The 18,232-nt window shown below is 37.8% G+C and overlaps 1 protein-coding gene across 2 annotated transcripts in view; it reads left to right on the top strand.

Moving 5' to 3' along the window:
* ANO4 (anoctamin 4) overlaps window positions 1-18,232 on the top strand; it is a gene marked incomplete at both ends in the record, with an annotated part of 292,388 nt that overhangs the window by 140,461 nt on the left and 133,695 nt on the right. Inside the window, one exon of one of the 2 annotated variants that reach the window (XM_084255593.1) lies at window positions 7,579-7,683. The exons of the other annotated variant lie outside the window; for it this stretch is intronic. Within the exon in view, the coding sequence (XP_084111719.1) occupies window positions 7,579-7,683 (105 nt within the window). The remainder of the gene's footprint in view (window positions 1-7,578; window positions 7,684-18,232) is intronic. 2 annotated transcript variants of the gene reach the window in all.

Raw genomic sequence — 18,232 nt, 5'->3', positions numbered from 1 at the left:
GTAAAGCCATAGAAAAGACAGCCACAAAGAAAACCAAATGATCAGTTTCTGGAAAGAGTGTCTTGTGGAATAGAAAATTGCATCTTCTGCCCAAGGCTGGATCAGATAATTTTAAATTTAAGAAGCTTGGAGAGATTTAAGTAACAGTTCTGCTCAAGATCATATAACTAGAACTACTGACCTAACCCTAACCCTACCCTAAGTCCTTTACCTTGGTGGATAGTCAATTAATAGTGAGCTCTACTCTGATTAATTTCTTGAGTTACAGCTAAGAGGCTGGTGCACAAGCTCTCCTGATGTTTGTCACCTTGCAAGGCCGTCTCCTTCACATGTCCATCTTCAGCCCTTCTGCACATCTATTATGCAAGTTAAGAGAGTGAACATTACGTGATGCTAAAAAGCTCATGATTGCTATTCTGTTAACCCCTTCTAATCCAGAGTTTCTCTCTCGCTGTCCTCTGCCAGAGTCCTTGTCATCATAGTACAGGCTTCAGTATCTAGGACATTGGGAGACTTCTAGGTCCCCAGAATACCCCACACGCATTTCTTGCCATTAGGAGCATTCAGATCTGATTTACAGATCCTCTTTGGAGCTCTTGGTGCAGGGATGCATTATATTTTAGGAGTTCACTGCCTTGCAAGTCCTGGAAATGTGGAAGCAATTCATTTTGAAGCTCGGCTCTCATCAAATGAAGCACTGGAATCATTATTTGCATTTTAGACCTGAGAAACATCCACCTGAGGGTAGATGTCATTCTCCATCAGGACCCAGTACAGAACTGGACCCTTGGAACTACTCAGTGTTAATCATTTGAAGGAATAGCTTTAACTTTTATAGTGATTAGTGTGGGTGAACCAAACCATTTCTTCCTACCTACTGATATCAGCCAAGCTTTCTTCTGTAAAAAATGATCTTATAATGTCACTAGATTTATAGTTATGTAACACTAATGCAAAATGATTCGAATGATTCCTGTGTCTTTTTACAGTAATATGTGTGAGACATCCTCCTTTGTGAGGACTTTTAGCTTAAGGACACTAAATAGAGCTTGGTGAGCACTATATATGCAGTCAGGAAACAGAGATAGGAAGTTTTTCCAAAACCAGTGGAATAGCCCATATGTAAATCTAGGGTTTCCAATTTCAGATCCTCCAGAAGAACTGAATTCATTTCCTTTCTTCCTTCTTGAAAGATTTATCTTGGGCGCTGGGTGATGCAGGAAAGTCTATAAAGAAGACAGAATGTACCTCCCTCCCTTCTTAATGCCATTTTCCATCTCAACACTGTCACAGGAACACTGAATTCACTTACGGGGAGTTGAAAACAAATACCAATTAAAAAAAAAATAGTGTCTTCGCAGCCTATTAAGTCCAGAAATATTACATGTGAGAATTTATTTCATATATTTATATTAAGTTTTGAAATATTACTGCTTCCTAGTCTGTAAAAAACTACATTTGAGGATTTATATTAAATATACCTCTCAGGATGGGAACTACCAATTTTTATTTGCAGACTATAAATAGAATGTAGATGGAATTTCAAACCTAGCATCATTTATTATGAGGAAGTCATAAAAAATATCATTTTTCTCCTTAAGTGTACTTTATAGAGTCCCCCATCTTTTGTGTTACATGGAAAGGTAAGATTTGATTGGTCACACTTTATTTTCCTTTCAATATGGAATAACTAGTCCAACTCCAAATTACAGGATTTTTTTTTCACTGATTTATTTGTATTTAGTCTAGGCTGTAAACCTGGAATGGCCCCCATTTTGCAGAGGGGGAATATATCACATAAACTTTGGTAAATGGATCATCTTGATCTAATACACTGGACCAAATTATTTATATAAAGGTGAATAATTGTCTGTATTTTTTATTATCACCTCCAAAACGTTCTGTCCTCTCTATTACCTAAGAAAAATGAGGCTCATTGCTTAATAGCACCAGCTCATATAAAAGTGGGATTCAGATCTAGGTCAACATAGCGCCAGCATCTGCTTTTTTCTACCACTTTGTGTTAATTTATAAATTCAAGATCTGTTCAAATTTGATTGAACAGCAAATTGAATCTTAAGTAATTTATTTAAAAGTACTAAACTAATTGTGTACAATAACAGAGTAGCTATTTGAAGGGGGAGTGATAGTTGTAGAAGTTGCCTTGTAACAGAAAACAATAGCCATGCATGATATTGATAAATCAAGAAACAATGGAATACACACACAGAAATAATCAGAAGAAATAAAAGCAAAAACTCCTAAAAGTACTGGTACTGGGAAGATAGAACTGGCATTGAGAAAAGGGTGGGATTGGCAGCTCTGGATTTTTTTTCTTCAATAAAATTTTGTTGATTTACAAAACATATATATTGGGGGGTACAGCTTCACTGTTATGTGTGCCTAAGCCTTAGCTCACCCATCACAACCATTTCTGTGTCCTCCCCACTGTCAGGCTGATGCCCTTGATCCTTCCCTCCCCCTCTGGTAACCACTCTTTTTCATATGTCTTTGTTTTCATTCATCAGCCATTTGCATAACTGTAATTGCAGAGTATAGCGTCACACCTCCGTACGTGCACATGAATCTGTTCATTTTTATTATAAGGCTTCTTGTACTTTGCTATAATGTTAAAATGTTTATAGAAAAAGCAAATGTATGATGTAGTGTATGTCTTTCCCAGCTGTCTACAGATAATCTATCAAGATGTCTTCAAATTGTAGATGAGCAAGAAAACTGGGATATTTCCTTAGTCTGTATCCATCACTGTTGCTAGTCCTGGGAAATTGCAGTACAGGAGTATTCACTGAGCAGCTCAAAGATTCAGGGTTTTGTTCTAGGTTCTGTAGGACTTGAAAAGGTGGATACAGCATGACCCCAGATCTCAAACATCTTACCGTCTAGAGTTGAGGAAGAAATCTAGATGGGATGAATAGAAACGCACATTTTCCTGTGCCTACTCCATACTGTGCTAGATACTTTGCTTACCTTAATTTTTGATGAAAACTTGTACCATCAGGAAAGATAAAATATAGCTTTCCTTGTTCAGTGGCTGGGACATGGTTTTTATTTAAGATCAAGAGATGCTTCCTGAAACAGAGTATTTGGGGTAGTCCTTAAAAGTAGGAAAGGGACCTCCCCGGTGGCACAGTGGTTGAGCTCTGGGCTGTGAAGCTGCCCGCAGCCTCTGCAGCACCGGTTCGATCTCCGGCCACCGGGCGAGGGTCCCACATGGCGCACAGACCTCTCCTGCCGTGCCCGCTTCTCCCCTCAGCAGTGTATTTCGTCAGTCTGCCTGCTCTGCTCTCCTCTCTGGGTCTGGTGAATTCTCTCACCCTCCTGCGCTTCTGACTGTACCCAGAGCGTGTATAAATAAATAAATAAATAAATCTTTAAAAAAATTAAAAAAATAAAAGTAGGAAAGGACTCCTTTGATAGAGTGGAGAGAGACATTGATTTGCCAGCAGAGAAACTCATATTTGAAGCCCTGTATTTGTTGTTTGTTTTGTGTATAAGCATGTAACTAAAATCCATATGCAATAGAGAAAAATCTAAAATTAATTTTTACAATAGGTTTGTTCAGCTGAAAACTTTTTATTAAATGTAAGTGTTGTTGCCAAGGTTTTCTTCCTCCTTTTTGGGGGGAACCTAATTCAACTTTACTCTTACTATAGAATCACAATTAAGATTTGAGTGTAATTGCTCCTATCAACCAAGTTTGAATGAAACTAAAGGTAAATTTTGAGGTCATATGAGATTGCCATCTGTTTTTGATACTTTAAATTATTTAGTATGTTGCCTTGCCTGCATCTTCAGGAATCTTATTTTCTCTCTCTAATATAACTTACTTGCTCAGTTTTCTTGCACTTAGTTTCCTATCAGTAGATGTGTGTGTCTGTATACTTTACATTTAATTAGTGAGTTTAATTTAATGATATTTAAATATTTAAAATTTTTATCAGCTGCACATTTTATTTATATCATATTATGTTTTAATATGGATTTTATTATTTAATGATATTTTAATTTAAAAGAATCTTCAGTTTGAAACCATGACATCACCTTCACCACCTTGTCTTATTTTTCAGAGTATTATTTTTCACTCAGAGAATTTTGTGATTATAGGATCAACTCTGATTTTCAGCTTTTTAGAAATCACATCAAAATGATTAAACTAACAATAAATCATTGAATATCAAAAATTCAAAGGAGCCATACAGCTTTTTGTATATTGAAGTCACGTAGTTTCCTTCCCTGGGGCCAATGTGTGCTTAAGGTGAAGATTATCTCCTGGAAGGGTTTGCTTGAAGATGGCTTTGCCAGGTGATCACTTTTTTTTTTTAAAGATTTATTTATTTTTATACAAGAACCGGGATATAGGCCAGAGGCACGGGAGGGTGAGAGGATTCACCAGAGACAGATCAGAGAACAGAACAGACAGATTGACTGAAATACACTGCTGAGGGGAGCAGTGGGCGAGACAGGAGAGGTCTGCCGTGCCATGTGGGTTGCTCCCTGGCTGGCCGGTAATAGAACCTGCATTGCAGAGGCTGAGGACAGCTTCACGGCTCAGCACTCAATCCACTGTGCCACTGGGGAGGCCCACCAAGTGATCATTTTCACTCAGGAAAGCTCACCGAGTCCATGTTGACAGCATCCCCTCCCTGGTCATGTTTGACCTGAATGAGCAAATTACTCCAAAAGTTCAGACCATTATATTTTATTTTTCTTTTGCATAGAAGAACTGGGGTGCAGGCCAGAGGTGCTGGGGGTGAGAGTACTCACCAGAGACTGTGGGGAGCAGAACAGGTGGACTTACTGAAATACACTGCTGAGGGGAACAGCGGGTGGTGCAGGCGTCTGCTGCACCAAATGTGGGTTAGCTCCCTGGCTGGGGCTCAAAATCAGGCCGTTGCAGTGATAGTGCTGAGACTTAACCCCTAGGCCACCAAGGAGGCCCAATAGTATACTTTTTGAAAGTATATTTTGTGTTTCTTCTAAAGCAAAGAAGGAAAAATACCTCATAATTTAGAGATATTAAATGTGGTCATACTGTTACTGTGAAGTGAAAGTTGCATCCTGTAATTTGGAGCCATTTGATTTATACATTTTAAAAAATTGCATTAATTTAGGAATCTTATATTAAATTATATACTTAATGGTTTATTATCTGCAGTCTTTAAGTTTTGTATGCTGAGCTCTAAATTTTTAATATCCTCTACCCTCACAATCTGAATTTTTAAATGACTTTAAAATTATAGCAATAATTTGGAAAACAAAGAAAAGACAAGGAATAAAACAAAATGCATCCTGAATTTCACAGCTGAATGATAATTTGTGTCCATTTGTATTATTTTCTTCCTTTTTTTCTAATGTATTTACCTGTATCCTTCTATCTCCTTTCCTTTTTCACTATATCTTAAACATTTCCCGTGTCATTAGTCTTAAAAGACAGGTTTTAATGACCTGAATGTGTCTTTCATAGTGTTGTTTTTGTGACTTCTTATGCCCCATACTGTTCTCAAACAAATAAAATATAAAATATTTGTGGATTTTTAGTTACTATAGTTGTCATACCTACTTGTCAATGAATTTGAGGTCAGATGAGGAAAAAAAAACAAATGAAAATTGAGCTTCTAGGTATTAGTCTACTTCAGAAGTCATTTGATTTTAGGTTAGGTTGGTCTGAAGGCCTAGAACACAGGAGTTCTAGTTAATGCACTTCTCTTATTTCCAACAGCCTGTATTTTTAACTGCTTGGATATGGGTGGTTTTAAAGACGGATTAAGAACATGTATTGGTATTACATCTTTACAATTTGTAACTTTGTGACTTTGGGCAAATCATTCCATCGCGGCCAATAGGTGATATGGAATATTCTTGGGTTTTTCTTTATTTTTGTTCTGTGATTGCCATTAGAAGGGCTTTGTTTATTGAGCACAGGAAGACTATCCTTAGTGGAAGTTGAAAAGCATCATAACTTTCCCCTCCCAAAGTAGCTGGTCATGGCAAAGCAGCAAAGAATTCATTTAATTCTGGGCCAGTGGGAAGGCATCTTCATTCTATCCTGTTAAAATACTTGGTCTCACAGATAAATTTGGACTTTGCAAATGAGGCATGCATGCTTTTAAAAATTTATGAATGTGATGGTTGACAGTGCTTGATAGTCACTGAAATGCAGGGATGGGGTCTCAAAGAACTGACTTGTGACTTCTTATTTTTCAGTAGCTAGCCTAACTGCCACTGTTGTTTTCATAAATATTTAATATTATGGATGATAATAGCAATGGCTTCCACTTTTTGAGTTGCGACTATGTGAGAGCTGAGAGCTGCATTATCTCATTTAGTTCAGTCTTATATTTATCATTATTTTACATGTGAAAAAACTAAGACTTAGAGAAATTTATTGTTACCAAATAAGATTCTGAGTTCTCATCTGACTCCAGAACCTGAGCTTATAGCTTTACTTGTAACTCTACTGTCTTTTTTGTTCAATAATTTTTCATCATCTCATTCATTCATTCAGCCTAATTTGTTGAGTACCTATTCTGTGCCCAGCAATGTTCTAAATGGGCTTTTACATGCAGAGAGAAGTTCTTGCCCCCCCAACGCTTACCTTCTATTAGGTTATTTGAGTCTATTTGCCTCCCAGAGTGAGTAGCCCTTTAAGATAATGGCTGTATCTTATTTTCTTGAATTTTAGGGATGTAATTGAAATTTTATTCAAGGGTAAGAACAATTCCTAGACTCACAAAAGGATTATTTCTGTGAAAGTTTTAGCTAGAACATGCTCCATTCCATTCACCAGGTTGTATCTTTTTCACTGACTTTTAGCCCCATTCCTCAAATTGATGTTCTTATTGATATTTTAAGAAGCACTTAGAGGTTTATTATTAGTGATAAAGTTACTTTTTGGTATCTTGATTTTGATATCTTTGACTTTCTTGAATGTTCTATATGTGCATGGAACAACATAAAATCCTGCTTTCTTTAGAAGATGCCAAAAAACCTAAGACAAACCTGATACAAGAGGCTTAATTGCTTCATAGAAAAAAAATAAAGGTGTTCTGGTATAATTGAAAAATAAATGATGTATTAGGGAAGTTCAACTTTGAGGGAAAATAATACCTTTTTTCTGTGCTATAAAGAACTTCTCCCCTAAGAGTGAATCATTATAATTTTAAAGCAAATATCATGAAGTGTTTGTGTTGAATGTCACCTTTTTAGCCACACAGACGCTGAAAACAATTTCACATGTCCTCGGGTAGAGGTTAACTGCTTCTATTCTTCACCTCAGAAATCATTAGACGATAATATGAAGTAGGTAGCACATTAGTGAGGTATTTGTCTAAATTTGTCTAATTTTTGTATTAGAAATACAGTTAAACTTTTTTTGTCACATAAGGGTATAGATAGGTAGTAATATATCTCATTTAAAAAGTCATTTGTTGGAGAGGAAGGATCATTGGCAAACCAGCTCACTGTTCATTTTCTATTTTGTCCTTGTTACTCTGTGGCCCTTTTGGTGGGCCCTCTGATAACCAGCCCAAACTCCATGAATATCTTTCATTTCTCCAGAAGGAGGTGTGGATTTGCAAGGCTACCACCTGGATATGCAAATATTACCTGACGGCTCAAAGAGTGATGTGGACTTTTCAGAGATTCTTAATGCAATACAAGAAAGTAAGTTTTACTCCAATTTTAAATTCACCATGACAGGAGAAACTACTGTAAGCACTGGGAGGGGAAATGCAACTAGAAACCTCAGATGGCATTTTTTTTTTTTAAAGGCTAAAGAAGAGATGCCATGTGAAATAATTTTGAGACCAGAAAAGGTGGTTCATGAAATGCAGATTTAATGTGTGAAACAGACACATAACATTGGGTCTTCAAAGAAACCTTGTGGAAAAACTATAGTGGAATTACAGATTCTTTATATTAGTATGCTGTGCTATTTAATAAAGTACTAGGTAGTATAATTTTTTGATGCCTTGATTAATCATAATTAAGGAAAAAAAATCTTTATGAACCAGAATACTATTTCTGTGCTCCAATGTAAATAGTAAAAAGTAAATGTTGACTTTGGAACTAAAAATCAGGAATAAATCAGGAATTTTGACTATACAACTTTGTGCTTTATAGCGTTTACTCAGAATTTTATCATAATACATTTACCAAGTTATAGATCCAGCCTGAGGATGATATCACACTGTTCATTAACATTCATGTTTCATTATTAGAACTCTCATTCCAGATAATGATAATTCCTCCTTTAATATCAAACAGTGCTATATAATGATGGATTTAAAGGATTTTAGTCTAAAGAACTTTTACTGTTCTTGCTACTTTTAGTTGGATGGCATTACATTTCTTTTTTTTTTCTTAAGATTTATTTATTTATTTATACAAGCACTGGGTACAGTCAGAAGCGCTGGAGGGTAAGAGAATTCACCAGGGCCAGAGGGGAGAGCAGAGCAGGCAGACCGATGAAGTACACTGCTGAGGGGAGCAGCGGGCAGCAGGAGAGGTCTGCCGCACCATGTGGGACCCTTGCCCAGTGGCCGGGGATCGAACTGGCTCTGCGAGGCTGCGGGTAGCTTCGCAGCCCAGCGCTCAACCTCTGTGCCACCCGGGAGGCCCTGAATGGCATTACATTTCTATACTGATTATCTTATGAATAATTTTAAGCATTTTAATGGTAGCTGTCCACACTTATTTTATTGTCCTTTCAACCTTATGAGATAATATCTCCACTTTACAGATAGGACGACTCAGGATGGGAGAAATTAATACCAAGTAATAGGATAAGTAAATGAATTCCTCCATGAAAGTGCATGGTATAGAGTGTAGACACAGAGGTAGAGGATCCTGAGACTGGAGAAAATGAAGTTACTTCTGAGAAAAATGTATTTAATGATGAATGTAAGAAGATCAGCTCTTGGTTCTGGTTGGGCAGTCTCTTCTATTAGGTTAATGAAGAATAGAAAAATATTTTCCAAGAGAATAAAAATCAAATTAATAGACATTGGAGAGAATGTAACTTTTCATGGAAAGTTATGCAATAATATAATTACTTTGTTTGAAAGATATAGACTATACAGCGCTGAAAGGATTAAAACATCTTTTTAATAATTGATGAAAGTTAACTTTCAGGCAAGTATAAAATATGAACTTAAATTTTTGAGGACCGAATAAACTTAAAATGAACTAAATGTTGATGATTTATAGAGTGATTTTTGTTAGTATATGTTAGTGGAACGCATTTGCATAGAATGTTGACTGTTTTATAGTTTAGAATAGTGACTGTTATGAACAAGAAGGAAGAGTGACAGTCTGGTTACTTAATATTTAAATTTAAAAATAAGGAAAAGGAAATAATACTTCATTTTCAAACACACATCAAGTTTTTTCCAGGTTTAAGAAAAACTTATTGAAAAACTTATTTTTCAATTTACTTACATTGCTGTTAATTTTTTTTTTAAATAGAGGCATGTTTAATTTATTTATTTGTTTGTTTGTTTGTTTGTTTATACAAGCACTGGGTACAGTCAGAAGCGCGGGAGGGTGAGAGAATTCACCAGAGGCAGAGCGGGGAGCAGAGCAGGCAGAAGGACCAAAGTACACTGCTGAGGGGAGCAGCGGGCGGCAGGAGAGGTCTGCGCGCCATGTGGGACCCTCCTCCGGGAGCCGGGGAGCAGCCGGGAATCGAACCGGCGCCGCAGAGGCTGCGGGCAGCTTCGCAACCCAGCGCTCAACCGCTGCACCACCGGGGAGGCCCATTGCTGTTAGTTTTTGAACATTATTGATTTCTCCTCTCTGGTGTTGTCACTGTAGCTCTCCCACCACCATTGGCCAAGATCCATTTCCCCCATCCCTTATGCTTTTCCCTCCCCTATATTGATCCCTCTCTCTTCCCCTACCCTCCCGAATGCCTCAGATTTATGGTCGGCTTCTAAGTTTTGTCTTTTTCCTGACCCTTTGTTCCATTTTTCTATATTCCACATATAAGTGAAACCATCTCATATTTATCTTTCTCGTTCTAACTTATTTCACTTAGCATAATTCCTTCTTGCTCCATCCATGTTGGCAGAATGGCATGAGTTGATCTTTTTTCATGCCTGAGTAATAACCCATTGTGTGTGTATACCACATTTCTTGATTCATTCATCTGTTTGGGGGCACTCAGGTTGTTTCCATATCTTGGCTATTGTAAAAAGGGCTGCAATAAACAAAGGAGTTCAAGTTTCCTTTCAAATTAGTGTTAGATTTAAGAATTTCATGATGCCTTGGAACTAATCTGTTTTCTTGTTAAAAAAAAATTTTTGCTAAGTAGATTTGGGAAGCTGCTCACACAGCCTGCTTATTTCTGGTAGGAGAGATTTGGGCCTTTTATCTGACTTCAATCTTTACACGATTCCAAGTGTGACTCAAATACTTAACCAATTGATTGAAATTTCTAAGTATAAAAATACATAGTTTGATTCTTCAAGGAACTGTACCCTTAAATTTTGTTTGTAGATAGCTTTGAGAGAAAACATACAAATATAAACACAGGGTTTAAACATTAGTAAAACTCCTCTACTACAAACATTTTTATTGAGCTTTTTTGAGATTTATGGAGAATTGATTTTTGAGACCTTTCCAGATTTCATTGAGGCTAGTGGAATGATGGAATTATTTCACTGTTTCTCAGATTTTTGTGGACATGTATGTATGAGCCTCAAGATCAGGTTGGAAATAAGTGTGTGTGTGTGTTTGTGTAAAATATTTCTTTTTTTTTTTAATAAATTTTATTGTTATATTCCCCATACAATTGCAGCCTCCCATTCTGACCCCAATCCCTCCCCTCCCGCCCCCGCCCCCCTAAAAGTGTCTCTGGTTCATAGTTTTTTGTTGATTTTGATTTTCACTTTCTTATATTCATTTTCCTGGTCCCTTATTTAAGTTTTCTAGATTCCTGCTATGAGTGAGACCATCCGGTATTTTTCTTTTTCTTTTTGGCTTATTTCGCTGAGCATGATCCCTTCCAGCGCCATCCATGTTGCTGCAAATTGCATGTGCTTATCTTTTTTGAATGCTGAGTAATATTCCATGGTATATATGTACCACATCTTCTTGATCCAGTCATCTATTTTTGGGCATTTGGGTTGTTTCCAAAGCTTAGCTATTGTAAACAGTGCTGCTATAAACATAGGGGTGCAGGTGTTCTTTGGAATTGATGTTTCTGTGTCCTTTGGGTAAATACCTAGGAGTGGAATTGCTGGATCATATGGAAGCTCTAACAGTATCTACTACTATAAGGATTGTTTTAAGAAAGCAAATAAGTAGATGGTAGAGCACTTACCATAATGACTAGTCAAACTCAGACCTTCAAGAAATACCATATGTTCCATAAAATATTTCTTGAAGGTCTGAGTTTGACTAGTCATTATGGTAAGTGCTCTACCATCTACTTATTTGCTTTCTTAAAACAATCCTTATAGTAGTAGATACTGTTTTCTTCACTTTAAACGTGAAAATACTGAGTCTACTTCCCCATGGCTATCTGGTTAATATATGATAGCGTTAATAATTAATCATATCAGCCCTTACTCTGTTAAAGAAAAGATTAACTAAAAATAGGAAAAATTGCCTGCTTTGTATTGTACATTTTTATTCTCTTATCTTGATGCAAGAATTCCTCCCCTTGCTTCTACACTGTAAATTTTTTCCTCTAGTGCTTATGCCCTAAGAATAGCTTCATCTATTCAAAAGAAAATATGTCTCAGAGTCATGGCCATCCCCAAGTAGTTTCTCAGCTCCCCACCCTCCCCATATTAAATGCACAGCTTACGAAGAAGAAAAGTATTGTTTTATCCATATCTCCATCTATTTGTCTTCCCTGTCATGTGCTGACATACTAAGCATGCTATTTTAAAGCATAATATTTTGAAATGATGAATGTTTTAGTGCACTTTTCAATTCAGGAAAAATTTAAACATTCATATTTCATATTTCACATTTTGCTTTGTTGTCCAAAATGAAAACAATGCAATTGCTTTCTAGGAGAAAAGCATTTATATTTGTCAGTATAATGTAAGGGATTGGGAGGCAGGGAGGAAGGAAGGGGGAGAGAGAGCGAGGAGGAGAAAGAGAAAGAGAGAGAGAGAATGCATGCATGCATGCATACACTTGAGCACATGCACACACACACTCTGTTAGCAAGCCATTGAGAAAGATCTCTCAGAGGTTATAGTGTACCTTTTAATTCTTGCTTTGAATTATCACCCATATCTAGCCCTTCCTAGAGATGATTCCCCTCCCCACTTTCTGTTCCCACCCTCCTGCTTTCTGCTGAGTTTTCCTTTTCTGGAGTCCCAATGTACATAGCATGCTGACTGTGGGGAATTGAGTATTGTTCACACTCAACAGACACTATTTTATAGTCCAGTAGGTCCTAATGAAGGAAAGAGAGCAAGGAGCAATGTGTTTGAAATAAGAACACAGGGATTAGAAGATTTTAGGGATCGCTGTTATGCTGAGGTCTGATCTTCCATCTTTGCACTTGGGCCTACATAATCATACAGCTGGTACCACATGGCTGTTGCTCTGTCCTTTTGTGGCTACGAGGACTGAGCCATTTCTTTAGAATCCAATTTTGAGCCCTGATTTCTAATTCTATCAGTTCACACCCATGCCATTTCCCGGGGGGAGGGAGGAACTAACATATTTTGAACTTGCAATCTTACCTGGCATCTCTGTGGTTGAACTTTTATTTAGTCTCCACTTTCTTTGCCTTCACGCCCACATCTGTAAAGAGGGGTTATAGTAGTTGTAGTAAATCTATGCCCTTCGTGTAGTGCCTGGCACAAATAAGCAGAAGTGTTGGCTGCTCCCTTCTCTTCATTCCTCTCAGCAATCCTATGTGGTAAATGCTATTAGCCCCACTTAAAAGTTGAAGAAGTTAAAGCTTGAATAAGTTAAATAACCCAATTGATTAGCTAGTAAATGGGAGAACTAGCATTTGAATGCAGACTTGTATAAATTTGGAGCTCATGCTTTTTCCAAAAGGGGAAATGATGGTCAGTAGACTTTGAGGATTTGTAATGCAAATTTTGAAAAGGTACCAAGGTTATTGATCAAAGCTTGAATTAGGTACAGAGGTCTTTAGACATCTTCCCCAGGATGGCCAGGGATGCTATTGTCATCTGCTTAGTTACAGATGTAGCTCAAATGTCTGTCTTCTCTTTAGTATGAAGGAGGAACAAGAGAAACCCTTCATCAGAAGCATGCTGTCCCAGGAACCGGTTAATAATTCTGGTACACCGTAGAGCCTGCTTTGCACACCCCAGTCCATTGTCCGTGCTGTTTTGTGAACAACCAGGAAGACATCACTTGTTAAATGAGCACACATCTGGAAAAAAATGTCATGACATGACTTTTTTTTTTTTTTTGCAAAGGCACATTTGGAAAGCTCAGCTATTTCAAGGAAACTTCTCTTGGCACAAACATTTACTTTTTGATCTATAACAATTGGAACCCCAGATTTCTTATCCATGTTTTTCTTTAGAGAGATGTTAAAATGATCATTGAATTGTTGTCATAACACACCAGCAACATTTCTAAAGTCTTAAAGTAATAGAAAACTGATTTCCCCCCAAGTATATTTTCACATATAGTCTCAACATGTAAAATAGATTAACAACTGTTTGGGGTAGGTGGGCTGGAAGGTGTTTACCTGCTCAGTTCCTTTTTTGCCCCCTCAGTGATCCCTGAAGTTCCTCAATAAGATCTTGGGGTTCGCTGACATATTACAATCAGTGAAGGATTTATGTTCTTTCCAATTATTTTGAATTCTCTAAATGAGGGTGTCCTTTCTTCTTGGTAAGCCAGAATGTTTCTGCCTTAGAGACATCATCAGATTCATCTGAAGAATAATAAACTTCTAGAAAGTCCTAGGCTTGCTACTGTCATGTAAATGCTAAATGGTGTTTAGCTTTTAAAATGCTAGCCTGAGGTGTTCAGAGCTATGCTGTGCCTGTGTGTTAACTTAAAAATTTTACAAACATTTAATTTGATCTATTTGTTAATCTTAAAAAGTGTCAGAACTGTCAGGCTACAGATGTAAGGTCTAGCTATATTCAGATGAATGTTAAAACAGTGACAAGATAATTGTTTGGTGGTTAAATGACTTCCTGTTCTTGAAAGGCAAACACAGGAACAATAGGATGCTTTCCATAAAAACAAGTTGCTGGCAAGAAATAGCCTGGATCTGGGAGTCAGAACTGGGTTGGAATTCATCTGCTTCACTTACTAGCTACGCAGCTTTACTTAGCATCTCTGAATTAGCCTTTCTCATACCTGTCTCATAAGCTGATCTGAGGATGGAATAAAAAAGAGCTTAACACACTGCCAGCTTTTACTAAATGGTAGTCCAGCTTCTCTTGGCCTGTGTCTCTCTTCCTACTTCTTTCATGTTTCATCTTAAGTTCTAGCAGAGAAATAGACCCTTGCAATTAGAATAAGAAAAAAAATAATAGTTGCTATGCTTTCACAACTAGCTTTCATTTATTTAAAAATAAATATTGAGTGCCTCCTATTTGCCAGCTCTTGTTTCAATTTGGGAGCAACCAAGTGTCTTTGCTTGAAAAATACCCCAGGAGAAATGCAAAAATGAACTCATTTTAAAAAAAGAATGGGGCCTCCCTTGTTGCACAAGGGATTAAGATGCAACTTATGAAGTTGCAGCACGAGTTTGATCCATGGCCAGGGAGCTACCCACATGGCACAGCAGACCTCTCCTGACTGCCCGCTGCTCCCCTCAGTAATGTAATTCAGTCAATCTGCCTGTTCTGTTCCCTACTCTGTCTCTGGTGGGTCCTCTCACCCCCTACACCTCTGGCCTATACCCCGGTTCTTGTATGCATAAATAAATCTTTAAAAAAATAATAGAGAATTAGGTACACTGACATATTCCATAGTTACATTTGAAAAAGACTTGAAGACTTGGACTAGATGTAAAAAAAAGAGGGAAAGTGGAATCAGTGTTACACAGCAGGGTGAGGTGCACCCCAGAACCCCCAAACCTACCTTCTAAATAGGTACTGCCTTTGCCACATAAACACAAAGCATACTCTGGTGCATAAGATGTTGACAGAAAAGAACTTCAATACAATTGGTATTCAATAGAGAAGAGAAGAGGAAGAATGTCTTTTCAAATAGTTTCCAAATGAAGCACCCAAAGTTACCCAACAGGGTTGGCCCAAAGCAAGACCCCTAAAGCCCAAAGGCTTACCACAAGTCTAAGGGACAGGGGCCAGGTAAGTCTGGAAGGAAAGGAGCAAAATCAAAACCCAAATCAAGATAAAGGCTGCCAGGTCAGCCTCCCTATGGGTCTCTCACCCCCATCTCTGTCTATATCAAGTGTCTCCTTCCATGTGCCTCAAGTCCCTGGTACAAGTCCAAATGTGAGAAGCAAGCACAGCTGCTTCCTATGTCTCTCTGCTCCATGTGCCCCCTCCAGGTCTCCTTCTTGATCCTCTTTCTTCTTGTCTTCTATAGCTTTTCCTATGTGCCCAGCTCCACCCTTCCTTAGGTTAGGACAGGGAACCTGGAACCTCCTTTTTCCTGGGGATTGTCCTGTTACACCAAGGAGACAAAGGGAAAGAACACTGAGTCACACCACATACTAAGGACAGCACCAAGAGCTTTACACCCATTACTTTATTTTTCTCACCACAGCTATAGGTATTCTAGGCTCATTTTGAAGTTGATGAAACTTAGCCTACATAACTTGTCCAGGGTCATTCACCTGGTGAGGGGTGGAGTCAGGACTCAAACCCCACATCTGACTCCAAAGCCCATATGTGTGACCTGCTTTGTAACAGACTATGGAACGCCAGTCCTTGAAGCCAAGTCCTGGGAGACCATGTCAGCATTTGGACTACATTGACGAGACTCATTAAATGGACAAATCATTTGTGGGTCACTAAATGCTGAAGACATTTTGCTTTTTTGAGTTGCAATCTCCAAATTGATTGCATGAAGAATGTCTTTTTCCATTAAAGCTAGAAAGATCTCCTAGAAACAGTTTAAGAAAAAAAAAACAAAACACATGCATTTTTACAAAGACCTGGGCCATGATCTTTAGTTGACTGATTGCTCATATCTTAATTCATTTGCTTATTTAAGAAATATTTGAAGTAATTAATGATGAAAACATGGTTTTTGTTACATTAGCTGTCCTGAATGGTTTTTCAATATTTTGAGATTGTCATACTTTATAACATCAGAACGTACAGCATTCAATAATATTTTTATAAAAATATTTAAAATAATGAATGTGTTATGAGCAGCCAGGTAAGTATTCAAATGAAATATATTTTTTATTCTAAATTATTCCTAAAAGTGTTCTCTTTTGCACTTTTTTATGAGGCTTTGAGGTCAGTATGAATTGCCTTCGGAATTCTGAGTATCAGATGTAATCATTTGGAACTTGGGACAAAAATAGTCTAATGAAATGGCACTCTGGAGAACAAATATAGATACCTAGATTACACTGTGCAGCCCTGGTGTGTCTTCTTCAGTGACCTATAATTTTACTTATTTTCTCTGCATCAGAAAATGCTGAGATTAAAGTACTTCCATACTGTTATCCCAAAGTGGGGACATTATGATGCAGCTGGAAAATAGGAGAGAATTAAAGAAATGATCAGTTAAACTCTTTGACGTTTTGGTAGTTATTTCTGTCTCTCTTTTAGACTATTTTTAAAACACATTTACTGCTTGTTTATTTCATTGCCTTTATAACATTGATTCCTCCACTACATCATCTTGCCTGGAAGTAAGAGACTTCCCATTCTTGTTTTGGTTATGGTGGCCTCACCTAACAAAGGGCAGAAGATAATTCATCTTTATTTGTTCATATGAATCCTTGCAACACACATACAGCCTCTTTTTCCTAGAGAATAAATAGTAGCTACCCTCCCAAATGAATTTTGCTCTAGAAATAAATGAAACAATTGCAAGTATTTGATGAGTAGATTCAGTATGATTGCAGCAGACTTCCTTCCTGACCCATAATGAATTTTAGGATCTGGGCCTCCCTGATGGTGCAGGAGTTGGTCTCAGCACTATCAAGCTATCAGCAGCCACTGCAGCCTGAGTTTAATACCTGGCCAGGGAGATAAACCACATGACACAGCAGATCTCTCCTGTTGCACCTGCTGCTCCCCTCCGCTGTGTATTTCAGGAGATCCGCCAGTCCTGCTCCCCCACTCTTTTTCTGGTGAATCCTCTCACCACCATCCCCCACCTCTTGCCTACAGCCCAGTTCTTAGATGCATAAATAAATAAAAATAAATCTTTTAAAAATTTTTCAGGATCTGCCTTCTTCCTGCCCTCTGACTTCCCTGTTCTGCTACTGTTCAAGGGCTGTATGGCAAGAGCCAGTCCACAGGAATCTCTAAGCTGAGCTTGTTGATTTACTCAGGTTCTGTAGCTGATCATTGGTCTCCAATTGATTGGAGATTCTTGTTCAATTGTTATTTTGAAGTGTTTGCCCTTTTGTTCCCATGTCTTTCTAGGTGAATGACTGCTTGTTGCAGAAGAGAATTATTTAGGTTTCTCTCTTGCAGATCCAAGTGCATGATCTCCACCTCTCCTGCCCCTTTTTAGTGGCCAAATTCTGTTCACAAAACACTTCCTAAATATGAATGCAATGCAGGGGGATTACTTAGTTTGTGTGGGATTTTTGCAGCCTCTTTGCCTCTTGCTATTCTTGACTCCCCAGAACATTTTGCTCTCTTTCTTACTTAATGAGCCTAATAGCAGAATTCTACCAGGCAGATAATTATCAAACATTTTTTATTTGAGGAAAAAGTATAAGGGAGGTGCTGAAATCCTTTAACAAGTGACCTTGTTTGGATGATAGGTTATGTTGGTGACATTCGTTCCGTGGATAGAGAGACCCTGTTTCCATGTTAACTAGCCAGTGAGCTTGGTAGGGCAGGGACATGTCTGCCATGTTCAGAACTTCAGCCCCAGTTCCTACCTAACTGAGGTGTCTGGTACAGACACTCAATACATGCTTTTTGGATAAATAGATATTTAAAAATTGGCTAACTTTGGAAGTTGGGTTCCTTTTGTCCTTAAGAAAATGATGTAAGTTTGCATCAAAGCATATAGTTTTTTGTCCCAATTGGGAAGCACAGAAGTATAGAGCTTTAGTCGACAGATTATGCCAACACCATAT

Source organism: Talpa europaea, assembly GCF_964194135.1.
Source record: "Talpa europaea genome assembly, chromosome: 15".
Lineage (NCBI taxonomy): Eukaryota > Metazoa > Chordata > Mammalia > Eulipotyphla > Talpidae > Talpa > Talpa europaea.
Note: the sequence above shows the minus strand (reverse complement) of the source record. Positions and strands in the feature narration are given on the sequence as shown.